The sequence below is a fragment of the Hemitrygon akajei genome, chromosome 6 (genome assembly GCF_048418815.1).
Source record: "Hemitrygon akajei chromosome 6, sHemAka1.3, whole genome shotgun sequence".
In the NCBI taxonomy this organism is placed as follows: domain Eukaryota; kingdom Metazoa; phylum Chordata; class Chondrichthyes; order Myliobatiformes; family Dasyatidae; genus Hemitrygon; species Hemitrygon akajei.
In genome coordinates this window covers 114547568-114569536 of record NC_133129.1, presented here as the reverse complement: position 1 = coordinate 114569536, position 21969 = coordinate 114547568, and the positions used below count along the sequence as shown (strand labels likewise).

Below are 21969 nucleotides of genomic sequence, written 5' to 3'. Positions count from 1 at the left end.
CCGGTCTGAATCCGACACAGGATCTGAACCTGGTACCCGGTCGGAAACCCACACCGGATCTGAACCCAGTACTCGGTCTGAATACGACACCGGATCTGAACCCAGTTCCCGGTCGGAATCCCACACAGGATCTGAACCCAGCATCAGGTTGGAATGCCACACTGTATCTCAACCCAGTACCCGGTCTGAATCCCACACCGGATCTCAACCCCGTTTCCGGTCGGAATCCCACACAGAATCCGAACCCAGTACCCGGTCTGAATCCCACACAGAATACGAATCCAGTACCCGGTCTGAATCCCACACCGGATCTCAACCCAATACCCGGTCTGAATCCCACACAGAATCCGAACCCAGTACCCGGTCTGAATCCCATACCGGATCTTAACCCAGTACTCGGTCGGAATCCCACACTGGATCTCAACCCAGTACCCGGTCTGAATCCGACACTTGATCTGAACCCAGTACCCGGTCTGAATCCCACACAGGATCTGAACCCAGTTCCCGGTTGGATTCCCACACCGGATCTCAACCCAGTACCCGGTCTGAATCCGACACCGGATCTGAACCCAGTACCCGGTCTGAATCCGACACCGGATCTCAACCCAGTACCCGGTCGGAATCGCACACAGAATCTGAACCCAGCTCCGGGTCGGAATCCCACACTGGATCCGAACCCAGTACCCGGTCTGAATCCCACACCGGATCTCAACCCAGTTCCCGGTCAGAATCCCACACAGGATCTGAACTCAGTTCCCGGTCTGAATCCCACACAGTATCTGAACCCAGTACCCGGTCGGAATCCCACACAGGATCTGAACCCAATTCCCGGTCTGAATCCCACACAGGATCTGAACCCAGTTCCCAGTCGGTATCCCACACAGGATCCGAACCCAGTACCCAGTCTGAATCCCATACCGGATCTTAACCCAGTACTCGGTCGGAATCCCACACCGGATCTCAACCCAGTTCCCGGTCTGAATCCGACACCGGATCTGAACCCAGTACCCGGTCTGAATCCGACACCGGATCACAACCCAGTACCCGGTCGGAATCCCACACAGAATCTGAACCCAGCTCCCGGTCGGAATCCCACACAGGATCCGAACCCAGTACCCGGTCTGAATCCCACACCGGATCTCTACCCTGTACCCGGTCTGAATCCCACACCGGATCTCAACCCAGTACCCGGTCTGAATCCCACACAGGATCTCAACCCAGTACCCGGTCTGAATCCCACACCGGATCTCAAACCAGTACCCGGTCTGAATCCCACACATGATCCGAACCCAGTACCCGGTCTGAATCCGACACAGGATCTGAACCCAGTACCCGGTCTGAATCCGACACAGGATCTGAACCCAGTGCCCGGTCTGAATCCGACACCGGATCTGAACCCAGTACCCGGTCGGAATCCCACACAGGATCTGAACCCAGTATCCGGTCGGAATCCCACACAGTATCTGAACCCAGTTCCCAGACTGAATCCCACACAGGATCTGAACCCAGTTCCCGGTCGGAATACCACACAGGATCTGAACTCAGTACCTGGTCTGAATCCCACACAGAATCCGAACCCAGTACCCGTTCTGAATCCCACACCGGATCTTAACCCAGTACCCGGTCTGAATCCGACACCGGATCTGAACCCAGTACCCGGTCTGAATCCCACACCGAATTTCAACCCAGTACCCGGTCTGATTCCCACACAGGATCTCAACCCAGTTCCCGGTCAGAATCCCACACAGGATCTGAACCCAGTACCCGGTCGGAATCCCACACAGGATCTGAACCTAATTCCCGGTCTGAATCCCACACAGGATCTGAACCCAGTTCCCAGTCGGTATCCCACACAGGATGTGAACCCTGCACCCGGTCTGATTCCCACACAGGATCTCAACCCAGTACCCGGTCTGAATCCCACACCGGATCTCAACCCAGTTCCCGGTCATAATCCCACACAGGATCTGAACTCAGTTCCCGGTCTGAATCCCACACAGTATCTGAACCCAGTACCCGGTCGGAATCCCACACAAGATCTGAACCCAATTCCCGGTCTGAATCCCACACAGGATCTGAACCCAGTTCCCAGTCGGTATCCCACACAGGATGTGAACCCTGCACCCGGTCGGAATCCCACACAGGATTCGAACCCAGTACCCAGACTGAATCCCACACCGGATTTCAACCCAGTACCCAGTCTGAATCCCACACAGGATCTGAACCCAGTTCCCGGTCTGAATCTGACACTGGATCTGAACCCAGTACCCGGTCTCAGTCTGACACCGGATCTCATCCCAGTACCCGGCCTGAATCCCACACAGAATCCGAACCCAGTACGCGTTCTGAATCCCACACCGGATCTTAACCCAGTACTCGGTCAGAATCCCACACCGGATCTCAACCCAGTACCCGGTCTGAATCCGACACCGGATCTGAACCCAGTACCCGGTCTGAATCCCACACAGGATCTGAACCCAGTTCCCAGTCTGAATCCCACACAGAATCTGAACCCAGTTCCCGGTCGGAATCCCACACAGGATCCAACCCAGTACCCGGTCTGAATCCCACACCGGATCTCAACCCAGTACCCAGTCTGAATCCCACACCGGATCTCAACCCAGTACCCGGTTAGAATCCGACACAGGATCTGAACCTAGTACCCGGTCGGAATTCCACACCGGATCTGAACCCATTACTAGGTCTGAATACGACACCGGATCTGAACCCAGTTCCCGGTCGGAATCCCACACAGGATCTGAACCCAGCATCAGGTTGGAATGCCACACCGTATCTCAACCCAGTACCCGGTCTGAATCCCACACCGGATCTCAACCCAGTTTCCGGTCGGAATCCCACACAGAATCCGAACCCAGTACCCAGTCTGAATCCCACACAGAATCTCAACCCAGTACCCGGTCTGAATCCGACACAGGATCTGAACCTAGTACCCGGTCGGAATCCCACACCGGGTCTGAACCCAGTACTCGGTCTGAATCCGACTCCGGATCTGAACCCAGTACCCGTTCTGAATCCCACACCGGATCTCAACCCAGTACCCGGTCGGAATCCCACACAGAATCTGAACCCAGTACTCGAACTGAATCTGACACTGGATCCGAACCCAGTACCCGGTCTGAATCTGACACCGGATCTGAACCCAGTACGTGGTCTGAATCCCACACCGGATCTCAACCCAGTACCCGGTCGGAATCCCACACCGTATCTGAACCCAGTACCCAGTCTGAATCCCACACAGGATCTGAACCCAGTTCCCGGTCGGAATCCCACACAGAATCCGAATCCAGTACCCGGTCGGAATCCCACACAGAATCTGAACCCAGTTCCCGGACGGAATCCCACACAGGATCCGAACCCAGTACCCAGTCTGAATCCCACACCGGATCTCAACCCAGTACCCGGTCTGAATCCCACACAGAATCTGAACCCAGTTCCCGGTTGGAATCCCACACAGGATCTCAACCCAGTACCCGGTCTGAATCCCACACAGGATCCGAACGCAGTACCCGGTCTGAATCCCACACAGGATCCGAACCCAGTACCCGGTCTGAATCCGACACAGGATCCGAACCCAGTACCCGGTCTGAATCCCACACAGTATGTCAACCCAGTACCCGATCTGAATCCGACACCAGATCTGAACCCAGTACCCGTTCTGAATCCAACACCGTATCTCAACCCAGTACCCGGTCTGAATCCCACACCGGATCTCAACCCAGTACCCGGTCTGAATCCAACACTGGATCTGAACCCAGTACTCGGACTGAATCTGACACTGGATCTGAACCCAGTACCCGGTCTGAATCCGACACCGAATCTGAACCCAGTACCCGGTCTGAATCCAACACCGGATCTGAACCCAGTACTCGGACTGAATCTGACACCGGATCTGAACCCAGTACTCGGACTGAATCTGACACTGGATCTGAACCCAGTACCCGGTCTGAATCTGACACTGGATCTGAATCCGGTACTGGACTGGTAAGACAGTACTGCCAGCTGTGCCAATGCACTGCCCCCAAGTCTAGCTACCTAAATGTCTCTGACTCCCAGAGCTATTTTAAATGATCCAAAATGATACTGAAAGCAGATTATTTATAAAGGGACATACCTGGTTTGTGCCACCTTCCCTCCTATAAAAGATTGGCCTTATTGATCTGTGCAGGATGTGAGAGTAGATTTACCACAGAGCGGCTCAGTCAGCTCTCTGTGTGCAGCAGTGAAGCAATCCTGGGATATGTCAGTGGGTGTCCAAATGTGTGGGAGTGTTGGCCATGATTACAAACAGAATAGATATCAATAAATGGATTCCTGGTGAAATTGAAATGGAAAGTGGATTTTCCTACTTAATAGATACCGTTAACTGGAGTTCACCTATGTGCCCTAAACACATCAGCCTTGTATGAATCTCCAAGTACAATGCAAAATAATTGGGTGGAAGAAGATGAAAGATAGTATTCTGGAGAATCTGGTGCAACCCACAAACCCTTCTATTTACTCAGTAAATCACAAGCACACTGTGTAGTAACTGAGATGGCAATTCATCAGTGCACAGTCATGCTAACGTCCGGGGCGGAATCTCCCAGCATGTCAATGTCGAGTCATGCAACGCCCGGGATAGAGTCTCCCAGCATGTCAACGTCCGGGACAGAGTCTCCCAGCATGCCAATGTCCAGGACAGAGTCGCCCAGCATGTCAACATCCGGATCAGGCCAACGTCCGGGACAGAGTCTCCCAGCATGACAATGTCCGGATCAGGCCAATGTACAGGACAGAGTCTCCCAGCATGTCAACGTCCGGATCAGGCCAACGTACAGGACAGAGTCTCCCAGCATGTCAACGTCCGGATCAGGCCAACGTACAGGACAGAGTCTCCCAGCATGTCAACGTCCGGATTAGGCCAACGTACAGGACAGAGTCTCCCAGCATGTCAACATCCGGATCAGGCCAACGTACAGGACAGAGTCTCCCAGCATGTCAATGTCCGGATCAGGCCAATGTACAGGACAGAGTCTCCCAGCATGTCAACGTCCGGATCAGGCCAACGTCCAGGACATGCCAATGTCCGGGACAGAGTCTCCCAGCCTGTCAATGTCCGGATCAGGCCAACGTATGGGACAGAGTCTCCCAGCATGTCAACGTCCGGATCAGGCCAACGTATGGGACAGAGTCTCCCAGCATGTCAACGTCCGGATCAGGCCAACGTATGGAACAGAGTCTCCCAGCATGTCAACGTCCGGATCAGGCCAACGTATGGAACAGAGTCTCCCAGCATGTCAATGTCCGGATCAGGCCAACGTATGGGACAGAGTCTCCCAGCATGTCAATGTCCGGATCAGGCCAATGTACAGGACAGAGTCTCCCAGCATGTCAACGTCCGGATCAGGCCAACGTCCAGGACATGCCAATGTCCGGGACAGAGTCTCCCAGCCTGTCAATGTCCGGATCAGGCCAACGTATGGGACAGAGTCTCCCAGCATGTCAACGTCCGGATCAGGCCAACGTACAGGACAGAGTCTCCCAGCATGTCAACGTCCGGATCAGGCCAACGTACAGGACAGAGTCTCCCAGCATGTCAACGTCCGGATTAGGCCAACGTACAGGACAGAGTCTCCCAGCATGTCAACATCCGGATCAGGCCAACGTACAGGACAGAGTCTCCCAGCATGTCAATGTCCGGATCAGGCCAATGTACAGGACAGAGTCTCCCAGCATGTCAACGTCCGGATCAGGCCAACGTCCAGGACATGCCAATGTCCGGGACAGAGTCTCCCAGCCTGTCAATGTCCGGATCAGGCCAACGTATGGGACAGAGTCTCCCAGCATGTCAACGTCCGGATCAGGCCAACGTATGGGACAGAGTCTCCCAGCATGTCAACGTCCGGATCAGGCCAACGTATGGAACAGAGTCTCCCAGCATGTCAACGTCCGGATCAGGCCAACGTATGGAACAGAGTCTCCCAGCATGTCAATGTCCGGATCAGGCCAACGTATGGGACAGAGTCTCCCAGCATGTCAATGTCCGGATCAGGCCAATGTACAGGACAGAGTCTCCCAGCATGTCAACGTCCGGATCAGGCCAACGTCCAGGACATGCCAATGTCCGGGACAGAGTCTCCCAGCCTGTCAATGTCCGGATCAGGCCAACGTATGGGACAGAGTCTCCCAGCATGTCAACGTCCGGATCAGGCCAACGTACAGGACAGAGTCTCCCAGCATGTCAACGTCCGGATCAGGCCAACGTACAGGACAGAGTCTCCCAGCATGTCAACGTCCGGATCAGGCCAACGTCCGGGACAGAGTCTCCCAGCATGTCAACGTCCGGATCAGGCCAACGTCCAGGACAAGCCAATGTCCGGGACAGAGTTTCCCAGCATGTCAACGTCCGGATCAGGCCAAAGTCCAGGACATGCTAACGTCCGGGACAGAGTTTCCCAGCATGTCAACATCCCGATCATGTCAATGTCCTGCAGAATGACTTTATATGACAGCTGCTGAGATGGTTCTTTCAAGCTGTCTTCAATGATCTTTCAATAGTCTGATTAATCCATTAAAACAAGACCAGGATACACCAAGTACACAGGACACTGGGACTGGGAGATACTGTATACACTGGGCATTGGGACGGGAAGAGACTGTATACACTGGGCGCTTGAACTGGGATACACCCACTACAGAGGACACCGTGATGAGGAGACACCAAGTATGCAGGACACTGGGACCGGCACACACCATATATGCAGGACACTGGGTCCAGGAAATGTGGAATGGCGTACATTGGAGTCTACAGTGTTAATTCCCTATGTGTAAAGTGACAAAGAATAAATAAAATTCGAGAGGTAAACTTGTGGCTGAGTGTGTTAAAGTGTGACAGGAGCTCATAGAACTTATAAGTAAAAGTATGTCATAGAAATTCAATCAAGAATAAGTAAGAATAATAAAAAAATCAAACCTGGGCTCTTTATTTGAATGCACAAGATTTCACAACATGATAGATAAGGTGACAACACAAATAGCAACACCTGAGCATCACCTAATTGCCACTACAGGGACATGGTTGTAGAGTGCTGTCTACTCACCATTCCAGGTTATTCAATCTTCCAAAAATGTAGGCCAATGGGGAAAGGAAGCGAGTTATTGTTTTAATTAATAATAATGAGTCACAATCCAGACTACAATTGATAGCGATGGGGAGTGGGTAGAAACATTAAAGAGCATGGGAAAGAGCCAAGGTGGAGTAATCCGTAGATCTTCAAGGTGTGGGCTTCTTACCAGGGGAAAAAAGTATGTATAAACAGAACTGCAACTATCATTGGGGGGAGGAGGGGTTAATCTGCAATTTAATTGGATAAACCAAATTCTGATTTAACTTCTCTATGAAGAAAAGTGTGTCAGGGTTTGCTCCAGACCCTAAACAGGAATGGGCTGATTTAGATTTGCTCATGTAATGAGGAAAGATTAACATGAGACCTTGTAGTTAAAGATCCATGGGAAGCAGTGACCACAAAATAGTAGAATTTTGGAAAGATTTTCAGATTGAACAGTCCAGGTCCAAAACTAATGCCTTTGGCTTAATTAAAGGCAATTATGTATGAATGTGGAGTTGTCTAACGTGGACAGGTTAAACAGACTAAGACAGGAGTTCCCAACTTGGAGTTCACAGACCCCTTGCTTAATGGTATTGGTTCATGGCATAAATAATGCTGGAAACCCCTGGGCTAACAGATGGAATATCAGGTTAAAAATTTGAAATAATTTTGAGAGAAAACAAATAGAGTGTCAAAATTTCCATGGATATTTACAATGTAAGAGAGTGGCCTCTAGATGATTAAGGAATTAATACTAGGAAATTCCAGTCAGATTGAACCATTTTTTAAAATGCATCATTCTTTGTGGAGGAATGGCAAATATTCCAATGCTAAGGATGGACTCTTTTCAGACAGTTTCAATTTGGTCTACAAGATCTTATGGTATCAGGGGAATGATTTGGTATGAATTGAAAATTGGTAATCACAGAGAAAACAAAGTTGGATTAAATGGGTCTTTTTCAGGTTGGAAAGATGTAACCAGTAGAGCATCCAAAGAATCAGTTCTTGGCCCTCAATTATTGGGACAGATCTAAGGTTTCCAAATTTGCCAATGACATGAAAGTCAGTGGAAGGACAAGTTGTGATATGGTTGTTGCAATTTTGCAACAGGATGCAGACAGATTGAATGATTGGGTGAAACTCTACCAAATAGAGTTTAATGAAGAAAAGTGTGAGGTCATGCACTTTGTTCAGAAGAATCAAATGGCAGGCTGCAAATGAATGGAGTTTAAAGAGAGCAATAAACAATCTGCTGAGAGAACTTGGCGTTCAAGCTACATATGTGGAGGTTTCATGTCAAAACCCAGTGTCACGACTGAGAGTGGAGAGGCATGATGGCCTGCATAAAGTGGAGAAGGGGTTTGGCAAGAAGGAAGTTCAAGGCAATTGGTGGACTGAGGAGGGGTGTAAAATGACAAGTAGGTTGGCACAGGTAGAGAAGGTGAGCAGCAGTGGAGTTGAGAGATGTGGCTGGTGATTGACAGATGGAAGCAGACCTCCCTTACCTGACAATAGCTACCAATCTAAAGATAAGAACAAAGGATATAAAAAATAATAATTATCACTAGTTCTGTAAAGTTTTAGCGAATATTTCAAATGAGCTGTACAATGTTATTTGTATTCCAGCTTCACTGGTTTCCATACTATGATAAATGTAACCGAGATGCATGCGGCTGTGAATTGGTTGGCAATTGTGATTGTCTCTGTGATGCGGTCGCAGCCTTTGCTAAAGCATGCTTAGATGCCGGAGTCTGCATCGACTGGAGAACCCCAGACTTTTGTCGTAAGTTTATTCTCAATATTATGCAGTGTAATAGTGCACTAGAAATGAAACTGATATGAACAAAGGTGAGACAAAAGGAAAATGCAAATAGTTTTGTTGTGGTGCAAAGCATTGTTATGCATTGCTAGCATAGGACGTTATGGAAATGATTATGGTCTGAGTTGAGATGTTTATGTTTTTCTTCTTTTAGGTTTTACACAGGTTTTCTTACAGTAATCTCAGATCTTGAAGGTCCTGAAACATCAGATGTTTATTCCTTTCCACTGATGTTACCTAACCCGATGAGTACCTCCTGCATTTTGTGTATTTTACTCTGGATTTCTAGTATCTGCAGAGTTTCTTGTGTTGTTGATAATATCAACTTCTAGGCTGCTCAACCAAAGGAAACATCCTCCTTGCATCCAGGCTGCCAGGTCATATGAGAGCTCTATAAATTTAAATGAGACCTCCACTTATTGTTCTTTATTCTCCAGAAGACTAATCTATTTGATTTCTCCTCATACAACAAGTTCTGCTTTCAAGGAGTCAGTCCATCTTATTTTATTGATCAAACCAAACCAGTTCCAGGTGCAATATCACCAAAGTTTTTAACCTTTATGCATACGCAAGACATCAGTCTACTCAGTGTTGCATTCCCTAGCCCTTGCATCCATAGAGAACTGCAAGTGGCATCCCACTGTACAGTGACCACATCCCACTGTACAGTCAGTGACCACATCCCACTGTACAGTGACCACACCCCACTGTACAGTGACCACATCCCACTGTACAGTGACCACACCCCACTGTACAGTGACCACACCCCACTGTACAGTGACCACATCCCACTGCTCCCCAGTAGCAACTCTCTGTTGTTGAAGAGACTCAAGCTGGACCTGTCTGGCAGGATAGAGCTGATAGAAAACTTGTCAGCTCAGTCTGTGCCTCACCGGATCCACCAGACCTGCCAAGAGATAGGAATATCCCCATTCCCCAGCAAAAGATGAGCATCTAGAATGCAGATCAGGGTCCACATAACCTGCTGCATTCCCCTGGTCTGCCTGACAACTCACTCTCATACCCATCTGCCTTGTCATGAAAACAGCTTGACTGTGATCCTTGTCTGAGTCCTCAGGGGCAGTACTTGTGTCCACCTCTCCTCTCTGAGTCCTCACTAGATTCCCCTCCCCCAGTGCCACACCACAGCCTACATGTGCCTGACATCTTTCTCCTGACATCTGTCCCCTAATCTAATCTGCTCACCCCCACCCTCCCAATGATGCCATTCTTTACGGAGTACAATGGTCTGATAACGCACAGTGCAATTTATCCCCTACCTCCTCTCCCTGCACACTTCCCTTCCTGAATTTTATCCCATCATTCTATTGAGGGGAATGTAAGAACAAATACTTAAACTCTGCAAAGGCAAATCAAGGGAATTTGCACTGTAAGTGGCGCCCAAGTCACCTATATGGTGAGGTCTATCCCAGCCTTTACATATGAGTGAACATTTGGGAGATTGGTGGGATCAATTTGCAGATGGCTGCGGGGCACAGGTATCACCTGCTGTGTGGCAACTCAATACTTGGCTGCATTTCCAATCTGCAGACTGTTCGGGTTATGGTCACATTGCAGGAATAGACCCCTGCCATAACCAGGGACGGCCTGTATTAAGCAAAACTGGTAGATTCAGTGTACCCTCTACCAGAGAAGTGTTTTTGTTCTTTGTAGCCACAATGCCCATGAGGAGAATTGTCTTCAGACCAGTGAAGTATAGCATCTCTCCTTTGTGGGTGACTACTCTGCTGTTCCTCATGGATTTCTCTGGTTGCCAAGGGCTGGTACACTTCTTTGAGTACTGTGCAGCAAGGTGTTGATGACTCTTTGAGTGAAAAACAACTGTAGGGTTCTCAGTAATATTAATTGTTAAGGCTGACAACGTGGCTTCTCTGTAATGTTAACTGCTGGGGTAAGGGGTTCTCTGTAGCAGTGTGTTTCTGTTAAAATTAGTGATAACGGGACTTGTATTCATTTACTAGCCAATGGAAGTCACGTTATTCTAACTGTATGTGTGGGAACCAGAGGGAATGCGCGGGCTTTTCATCGAGGAGGAGAAGAGAGGTTGGACGTGAGTCGAGCTCTCTGGTAGTTCACCGGGAGTGATCCCAGCCGAGGGTCAATGGAGTTCAGGGGAGATAGATGGAAAGGATACCTGATTTCGTGAGCTCCAACGAATTCTTTTTGTGCACAGAACTGATAAATTTACTGACTTGGTGCCTTTATTGTATTTGTTTCTGCTAACTCATCACCAGGAAATAATTATAAAGAGTAATCATTTCATTGTATATTGAGTACTGTCTGATATTTTATGTTGTGGGTTTGTACTGGGGGTGCATCACACAGTATCCACACCAACGTGATTACAGTGTTGCTAGGGTCAATGCCAGATTATCCTAGACGAACGGGAGAAAATTGGGCAAAGACATTACACAACCAACACACACTTCCATTCCGTCAGCTTTCTATAGGGGAACTGCATTAGCACAAGCCAAATGCCACATTTTGTGATGACAGTGTTTAGAAATTATCATGAAGAACTCCTATCATATCCTGTGGAGCATTTTTACATCACTTGATGTGCTTTTCACTATCCACTTTATCTTTCTATTCCTGCCCTGACATTGGGGGGGGGTAATACAGAAACTGCAACCTTCAAGCCCCTGCTTTTCAGCACTGAAAATACTCACTGAACAAGACCTCATTTCCCCTTTCTACCTCTGCCATTAGTGCTAATATGCAGTGCTACTTCTGGCTGCTTACAATCCCCCTTGAAAATGTTCTGCAGCCTCTGCAGTGCATCTTTGGTAGCTGAGGAAAAGAGGAACCCTGTCCCTGGTGAGGTGGCGGGACGATGGGTTGAGGGTTATTAATAGAGTAATAACCATAATAGAATCAACGAAAGACCGCACCAATATGGGAGTTCAACCAGTTCCAAAAGACAACAAACTGTGCAAGTACAAAAGACAATAATAATAATAAATTTAAATAAGCAATTAAAGAACGTGAGATGAAAAAGTCCTTGAAAGTGAGCCCATAGGTTGTGGGAACAGTTCAATGATGGGGCAAGTGAAGTTGAGTCAATTTATCCACTTTGGTTCAAGAGCGTGATGGCCGAGTGTTAATAACTGTTCCTGAAGCTGGTGTTGTGCATCATGAGGCTCCTGTACCTTTCTCAATAGTGAGAAGAAAGCATGTCCTGGGTGTTGGGGGTACATGATGATGGATGCTATTTTCCTGTGACAGTGCTTCATTTGGATGTGCTCAGTGGGTGGGAAGGGATGGACCACTCAGCCAGATTTTCAATCTCCTTTCTATATGCTGATTCGTCACCTCCTTTGATTCAGCCTACAACAGTGATGATATCAGCAAACTTGAATATGGCATTTAGCCACACAGTCAGGGAGTAGAGCAGTGAGCTAAGGACACAGCCTTGTGGTGCATCTGATTTGATGTAGATCGTGGATGAGATGTTGTTGCCAATCTAAACTGACTGTGGTCTACAAGTGAGGAAATCCAGGAACCAATTGCAAAAGGAGGTCTTGAAGCTTATTGATTAGTTTTGATGGAATGATGGTATTGAATGCCAAGCTGTTATCAATAAAGAGCATCCTGATATATACACCTCTGGTGCTCTGATGTTCTAGAGTTGAGTGATAAACCAAAGTTATGACAAATTGCTCCAGTAGGAAAACTGAAGTGGATCCAAATTGCTTCTCAAATGAGTTTCATCACCAAACTCTCAAAACATTGCTGTGGATGTAAGTGCTACTGGACGAAAGTCACTGAAGCACGTTACCACAATCTTCTTAAGCAATGGTGTAATTGAAACTGATTTGAAACAGGTGGGTACCTCAGACTGCCGAAGTGAGAGGTTAAAGATCTCAGTAAACACTCCAGCCAGCTGATCAGCACTGTCCTCAGTAATTGATCAGGTATCCTGTCTGAGCCAAACGCTTTTCATTGATTCACCGCCCTGAAGGCTGCCTGCATGTTGGCCTCAGAGACTGAAATCACTGGTCATTGGGAGCTGTAGGAGTTTGTGATGTTTTCTACATGTCTTGATGGTCAAAGTAAGCATAGAAGGGAATGAGATCAACTGGAAGCCCATGTCATTCGGTTTAACTTTATTTATGGTGTTACGTACCCCGTAACTGGGTCACTTACCAGCAAAGATAGAGAGGTCCGTTGAAGTCTGATGGTACTATTTTTAACAGTATTTATTGATAAAAATACACAAAAATAATATCAATGCAAACACACAGATAATATACGTCGTCAATACTAAATCTAAAAGCGCGGGTATAATAATAATAAGAAATAGCTCTATCGTTGTCTAGGGGATAATGTATTGTCCAATGGAAATATAAAAGTCACTTTAGTTCAGTCAAGCTGTAGGCTGCAGCCTTTTTGGTTGGAGAGAAAGACGGAGGTTTAACTTGCCCATTCCTTTTATGATGTCAATCCTTCGAGAGTCGTTGGGGGACTGATTTCCCCTTCGAGGTTAGCTAAAGCCGTGCTTCCGTGGCAAGACCCACCAATTCTGAGGCAAATGGAAAAGGGCGCACATGGGCTGGATCCACTGGCTTTCGCTGTTACACTGTTACAGGAGTTCTAGCATTTCTTCTGGTGCGTCTGAAGGGGCTGTTCCTCAGACCCTCTTTTATCCTGACTCACAGGGTCTCAGATGTCAATCAGGGTGGGATGATGCAATCCCTCCACCAACCCCCCCCCCCTCGGTTCATTGCCTGGGGGCTTCGATGCATCATACAGGATTCAATACACAAGTCAGTCTCCAAGAGACAATAGCCGTTATCAATGGTTCCGCCTTTCGGAGGCCAGGACACATTCCAAACTCTTTGTGGATTCTGCATGTCTTTCTCTCATTTTCCTGGGTCTCCTGACTCAAATCAATAGCGATCCTGCCATTCTCAAAAAGGAGGGGGCCACGGGCGTAACAATGGTTAAGCCCTGTCACAACTATCAAGCTCCATCATTGATTCAAGTTTAGTCTGGATTGCCACTACTCCCGTGAGAGAGCTTTCTGGACATCATAATGTGGATCTCATGGTTTATCCAGGGCTTCTGGTTAGGGAAGACTAAATAATTTTGTGGGAACACACGCATGTACAACTATTTTATCCATGACAGCCATGTATTCATTCAGATCCACAAATGAGTCTTTGAACACAGCCTAGTCCACCAACTCAAAGCAGTCCCATAACCACTCCCCTGCCTCCTGCAACCACCTTTTTGTTGTCCTAATCTTTGGAGTTTTTGCTCTTTTGCCTCTGCATGTATGCAGGTAGAAAGACTGATTTACAGAAATGCAGGGGGACTTCCGGTAAGATGGCGATTGTTTAGCTGCTCCGAACTTTTGTTCCGTTACTGTCGCTATCTTTGCACTAAATGTCTCCATTTTTTAAACCTTAGTTAGGAATTATTTCGGTATCTCTTACTTGCCTGTGAATATATCTAACTTACAATGTCTAGCAAGAGTTCTAAATCCGGGAGAAAAGAAGCTACGACCCCGTCGGACGAGACGATGGTTGCGCTTGGAAAGCTCCGAGACGAAATCTTAAAGGAATTTAAAACCGCTTTCAAACAGTTAGAAGACAAACTGGATCGGATCAACGATAAAGTGGACAAACATGCTGAACACTTATCTCGCATCGATTCGACTTCTGAAGATTTAGAAAGTCGTGTTCGATACTTGGAGACTCTCTGTTCCAGCTTAGAGGAAAAATCTAACAAACTTCTTTCCAAAATGGTGGATCTCGAAAATCGCAGCAGGCGATGCAACCTCAGAATTCTGGGATTGCCAGAGGCGACCGAAAAGGGATCAACCGTGAAGTTTTTCGCCGAGTTTCTCTGTGAGTTATTCGGGAAAGATTTGCTTCCGAAGCCGCCCGAGCTCGAACAGGCACACAGAGTTTACGTTCCCCCCGGAATTCTGGGCTCCCGCCCACGACCAGTAATCTTGTGTTTCCATCAATACCAGGTAAAACACAGTCTGATAGTAGAGGCACATCGCAGGGGGTCGCTTCCTTTCAAGGATACAACCATTCGCTTTGTGGAAGATTTTGCACCCCAGACCTTAAAGATGCGCGTTGAGTTTAAAGGCGCAATGAAAGTGCTTTTTGATCGTGGTTTCAAACCTTCCCTTCGTAACCCTGCCGATCTACGAATCAAGCTTAATACCGGGAAATACAAGTGGTTCAAATCAGCGAAGGAAGCCGAAGCGTTTGTGGCAAGTCTTCCGGCTATCCAGTCATCTTCGGAATCTGATCGGACCTCCTAAAATGGTGGATAAGTACTCCTCGTAGTAAAATTACTTTCTCTGGACTCGGAATTCACTTGAATCACTCAGACATTATTCATTGAAACTTTAAGGGCTGTTGACAATCTCTCCCAAGATTTGGTGTGTGTGTAATCTATTTTTATTCTTGTATAACTTTACCTACAGAGTTCTACAACTAACTCTAACTTGTTTTGGAGGTTCGATGTCTTTAGTGAAGGCCTCCCTGTTTGTCGGTTCACAGTTCAACTGCTGATTTATTTTTCCTTTGTTTTAAATATTTATTTATTTTGTCTTTTTCTTTTCTTCACCCCTTTTTTCTAATTTCTGAATTTTTTTCTCCCTTCTCTGTAAATGGTTGATAAATACTCATCTTGAATTTATAATTTTCCCCTTCCTCTTATTTTTTCTTTTTCCTTCTTACCTTTTTTTTCCCCTTTCTCTTACTTTATTCTTCTATAATTTTTCGCGGGTAGGTTAGTTTTGGTTTTCTTCCAATTTTCTCTGTATTAAGTTTTATATTTCTGCAGAAGGTGTTCTAATCTGTAGTTATGTTTTCTAGTGCATAAACTAGTTATTATTTGCTATAGTATTTATACGGAACTGTTGTTAATGACACAGATCTGGAAGTTGTATTTGGGTTAATTTTTTTGGTAGAGCTAGCTACTTGTTTTGGTAGCCGTCTAGTTTTGGGTTGTGCAGGTGGGGTGGATTTTCCAGTTCCAACATCTCTTTATTGCTTAGGACATGTTTATATTTTGACCTTACGAATCTATGTTTACATCTCTGCTCCCAGACTGCTATTGTACTGCTTGACTTTTTATATGCCTGCTGCCTTTTATGCATTAGTAATTGATAATGGCTAGTGCACTTAAATTCGTGAGCTGGAATGTAAAGGGATTGAACCACCCTGTTAAAAGGAGGAAGGTATTCTCACATATTAAACAACTCAAAGCTGACATTGCTTTCCTCCAAGAAACTCATATTTGTTGTTTTGATAACTCCCGGCTTCTGTCAAAGTGGGCGGGTCAGCATTTTCATTCATCCTTTGCCGCTAAAGCTAGGGGAGTTTCCATTCTTATTAACTCAAATATTCCTTTTGAACTCCATAATAAAATATCTGATACAAATGGCCGTTTTATTATTGTTTCTGGTAAACTATATAACACTAAAGTTGCACTAGCAAACCTGTATGCCCCCAACTTTGATGATGTTAACTTTTTAGAACGGTTTTTTTCCTCACTACCAGACTTAAACTCATACTCTCTTATACTGTGTGGTGACTTCAACTGTTGGTTGGATCCTAAACTGGACCGATCGTCCTCTGTTACCAGATCACCTACTAAATCTGCCTTAGCTATTCAATCGTTTCTCTCTAATTTTGGTATCTCTGATATATGGCGTTTTCTCCATCCTACGGAGAGAGATTATTCTTTTTTCTCACATGTTCACCATACCTTCACTAGAATTGACTATTTCTTACTCGATAACCAACTTATCCCATTTGCCCACTCTTGTGACTATCAGAGTATACTGATTTCTGACCATGCCCCAATTACCCTCTCTCTGAACTTTCCTGGTCTCCCTCAGAGGAACAAACACTGGCGGTTCGATTCAACTTTATTATCGGATGATGATTTCGTAAAATTTATTAAGGACCAGATAACCTTTTATTTTAACACTAATACATCACCTGAAGTGCCATCCCAGATTGTCTGGGATGCCATGAAAGCATATCTGAGGGGTCAAATAATCTCTTACACAGCAAATCTCAATAGAAGATCCCGTGCAGATCGAGCAGACCTCATTAACCAGATTAAAGATTTGGATCAAATATATGCCCAAACTAAGAACCCTGAATTATACAAGAAGCGCGTTGAACTCCAAACTAAATTTAACCTTCTGTCCACTCAACCTGTTGAACGCCAACTTCTCGAAAGCAAGAGCCGCTTTTACATTCATGGGGATAAGTCTGGTAAATTCCTAGCCAATCAGCTGAGGCGTTCCAAAGCCAAACAACATATTACAAAGATCCGGAAGGAGAATGGAGACTTTACATCGGATCATTTAGAAATTAATGACACATTTAAAAATTTTTATTCTCGGCTTTATTCCTCTGAATCTCTGAATGACAATATCTCTGTGGATCAATTTTTACAGAATCTGAATATCCCCTCACTTTCATCTGATTTCAAAGCCAAACTCAATGCGCCTATATCACCAGAAGAAATATCTTTTGCAATTTCTGCACTGTCCTCAGGGAAATCTCCTGGACCTGATGGGTTCCCTGTGGAATTTTATAAATCATTCTCTTCACTTCTTTCTCCTCAGTTACTTTCAGTATTATATGACTCATATAATTACGGCAAATTGCCACCCTCTTTCAATGAGGCATCTATTATTCTTCTTTTAAAAAAGGGCAAAGACCCAACAGAGTGTTCCTCATACAGGCCGATCTCTCTGCTCAATGTTGATGTAAAGATCTTAGCTAAAGTGTTGGCTCATAGATTAGAAACCGTTATTCCCTCCATTATCTCTGATGACCAAACAGGCTTTATTAAAAACCGTCTGCCTTTTTTTAACATTCGGCGTCTATTTAATATTTTATACTCAGTTCCAACTGGGACTCCTGAATGTTATATCCCCGTTGATGCGGAGAAAGCATTTGATCGTATAGAGTGGAACTACCTTTTTGCAGTCTTAGAAAAATTTGACCTCGGCCAAAGTTTCATCTCTTGGATCCAATTGCTGTACCTGTGTCCTACTGCTTCTGTTCTAACTAATTTTCAGAAATCCCAAGTATTTAATCTCAAACGTGGCACCCGTCAGGGATGCCCCTTAAGTCCCTTTCTCTTTGATTTGGCTATAGAACCTCTGGTGATAGCATTTCGAAATTGTCCTGAATTGACCGGGATTTAGAGAGGGGGTGTTGAGCATAAAGTTTCTCTCTATGCTGATGACTTATTACTCTTTCTCTCAAATCCGTCTACATCCTTACCTCTAATGTTTTCACTTCTTGACCAGTTTAGCCAAATCTCTGGCTATAAACTCAACTTACATAAGAGTGAACTTTTCCCAATTAATAAAGAAGCACACGAACTAATATTTCGTGATCTCCCTTTTAAAGTAGTCCATAATCAATTTACTTATCTTGGAATTACAGTCACAAGGAAGTTTAAAGATCTCTTTCGTGAAAACTTTGTCAATCTTTCATATGCTATAAAACAGAGTCTGGTACAATGGTCACCTCTATCTATGTCCTTGGTAGGTCGTACTAATGTTGTTAAAATGTATGTTCTCCCCAAATTTTTATACTTATTTCAATCTATCCCAATTTTTATTCCTAAATCCTTTTTTGATTCCTTAGACTCTATTATTTTGTCATATCTGTGGCAGAATAAGCGCTCTAGAATTAATAAAATCCACCTCCAAAAATCTAAAAAAGAGGGTGGCATGGCTTTACCTAACTTTCACTTATATTACTGGGCAGCTAATATACGTTGTGCTGCCTTCTGGTCTTTCTTCCACGGTCAACCCGAGTGCCCTAACTGGGTGGCAATGGAGTTGAGCTCCACTAAAGAATTATCTATATCTGCACTTCTTGGCTCTGCACTCCCTAGCAGTCTGCCCAGATCAATAGCTAATCCTCTGGTTAGACACACTTTGCGTATATGGGCTCAGTTCAGGAAATGCTATAGTTTCCAGGGGTTTTCCTTTTCTAGCCCTGTTGCACATAATCACCTTTTTTTACCTACTATGTACGATTCAGCATTCCATGTTTGGTACAGGAAGGGCATTAGACATTTTGAAGATCTCTTCATTGATAATCGCTTCGCTTCTTTTCAGCAGCTCTCTGTTAAGTTCAACCTGCCTAACGCTCACTTTTTCAGATATCTCCAAATCCGACACTTTGCTGCTCCTTTAATTCCTAACTTTCCTGAAATGCCTGCGAAAAATGCTATGGACCTATTTCTTTCCATTAATCCACTAGGTAAAGGTTTAATATCAATTATCCGAGATAAACTAGCAGCCTTACAACGGGCCCCTGTAGATAAAATTAAAATGGCCTGGGAGCAGGATTTAAATATCTCCTTATCCGAGGAGAGCTGGGACTCAGTTCTCAAATCGGTTAACTCAACCTCCCTTTGTGCTCGCCATTGCCTTTTACAGTTTAAGATTGTTCATAGAGCCCATAAGTCTAAATCTAAACTATCTCGATTCTACCCTGGCATTAGTCCGCTCTGTGATAAATGCAAGAGGGGCGTGGCCTCTCTCATCCATATGTACTGGTTCTGTCCTAGCTTGGAGAAATTCTGGAAAGATGTCTTCACTACATTATCGGGTATTCTGAATCAGCACCTAGAACCTAACCCCTTAATTGCTCTGTTCGGTTTTTGGGGCGAGACAGATTTCTGTCTGGGTCCGACCAAATGCCAAATACTATCCTTTGCCTCTCTCCTGGCGAGACGCTTGATCCTCCTTAGATGGAGAGATGTTGCCCCGCCCACTCATGCGCAATGGCTTAACGACATTATGGCCTGCTTGGACCTCGAAAAAATTCATTATTCAGTTCTTAATTCGGATCTAAAGTTCCATAAGGTCTGGGGACCTTTTATCGAGTACTTTCATAACCTTCCTCTTGACTAGGGTTTTTTTTTTCTTTTTTTCTCTTCTTTTCAGTCCCTTGCTTTCAGCTCCCTTTTTTTTTCCTGGTAGTAGGCATTATTATCCTCTGTTGCTAAGTGTATTCACAGTCTGGGAGTTTGACTGTCCGGACTTATACTCTTTATACTGTGTGGTGGTTGGTCTGGAGTTGTTGTTGTTGTTTTTTTCTTGTGTTGTGGGGCTTGGGGAGGACACTAAGCTCACTTGTCTTTAATTTAGGTGCTTTTTTGTTAAAATCTCTTCCTTTGTAGCATATTGTTATTGTATGCTTAATCTTGCACTGTATTAATGCTTCTCATTGGGATTTGGGGTTTTTAATTTTGTAAAATGTTTTGAAAAACTAATAAAAAAAATTAAAAAAAAAAAAAAAGAAATGCAGTCTGGGCATGGAATGGTAGGCATTCCTTATCTTACTGCAGCAGTGGTCTAGTGTGGTGCTACAGATTATATACTGATGGTAATTGGGCAGGGTTTTCTTCAAACAAGCCTGGTTGAAATCCCCAACTATGATTTCTGTTTCTGATTTGGAGAAGGTATTATGCAGTATCTGAAGTACTTGATTATAGTTAGCCACTGGTTATATGTAAACTGCTTTTAGGATTATGGAGGAGAATTCCCTAGTGTTCAAGGTCAGAGGAACACAAGTTCAACAAAGCCACCACATTGGAGCACCACCAAGAGTTTTATCATGAAACACACACCTCCATCATTTGCATTGTTTTAATCTGCAGTTTGGTCTCCTGGGAGTAAGTTCAAACATAGAACACACAATCTCTCACTTCCATCCAAATGAGAAATCTTACCCTCAGGTCCTAAATTTTGTTCTCCAGCGACTGCACATTTGTTACCAAGAAGCTGGGTAGAGGGGTCCTCATCTCGCTGGTGTGGTCTGGTCTGGAGTTCCCTCCACCCCAACTCCTCCTACCTTGCATCTAGCCATAACAATTGGCATTAGTCTGCTTAAAGGTGCCGCAATTGCTTGTTTGATAGTTAACTCTGCCGAGTAAAGTATAAGAGAAATTGTGAAATCTGTAGCTCATTAAGTCAATTTAAAAGTACATTGCTTAAAGGGAAATGACGTGCTGCAGATTACAATGAATGTAATTCTAAAGAGGTAATACCTAGAAGTATTGTATGTATCCCGCTGAACGTCACCAGCACCATCGTATAAGATAATTATTGGTTTAACAAGTTTCGTACCACATTGTGGTCTGAAGATCCTGCTCCAGTGCTATACGCTGTTCTATGGCTTTGGGCATACGTTATCAACAGTTGACCAAATTTACTTCGAATTCTTTTTATATTTAAAAAAATCTATATTGATTTATAAATGCCATTTAAGTGCTGATTCTGTTTAGTTGTTTGCTGGTTTAGAGTAAGAACCTTTAGAATGGATAGGCTTTGTGGTTCTTGGCAACAAAGTCTTGAGACAAATAAAGCTTACTTTGGTCCCATTGGGTCCATACCAGATTCCATGAGAGAACCCCCATTTTACCATCTCCACCTTCATCACGGAGCCAAAGAAAAGCAAGGTTAAATGTCTTCATGACTGCTCTATTCTGATGTCCATGAAGTACTGCAAGAAACAGGTCATGGTTTATATCAATTCCAGACAACCTTGACAAATCACCTTGACTTTGGTCCATGGCAAATGCTGTATCCTTGGACCCACAGTTACTTCTGGAAAATCTGGAAAGACAGCTACATCAGACTCCTATTTATTGACTAAAGCTCATTCTACAATCCCAAAGTATTTCAACTCCAAACTCCCAGACTTATGTCTGCATCTCTCTCTGCAAATGGATCCTTGATTTCCTGACCAAAAGACCACAATCAGTAAGAAGAGGCAGAAGCACTTCTGCCAGAAATATCCTCAACATTGGCACTCTCACAACAGCATCCACAGCCCGTTAGTGGTCAGATTCAGCCCTACACAATGTTCTACTGAATCTCAAACAACAATGTGACTGAGAAGAGGAAGGAGGAGGCGAGCATGACAACAATGTCAGCAAAAGAAAACTTCAGGTCATTAACATGCGAAATAGAGGTAGAGTTGACACACTTGTCTCTATCAGTGG

General features: G+C 45.2%; 1 protein-coding gene across 1 annotated transcript in view; it reads left to right on the top strand.

Moving 5' to 3' along the window:
- The window catches only part of LOC140729837 (mucin-6-like), a 432642-nt gene that overhangs the window by 218719 nt on the left and 191954 nt on the right, over positions 1-21969 (top strand). Inside the window, exon 11 of the mRNA XM_073050050.1 lies at positions 8736-8892. Coding sequence (XP_072906151.1) covers positions 8736-8892 — 157 coding nt within the window. The remainder of the gene's footprint in view (positions 1-8735; positions 8893-21969) is intronic.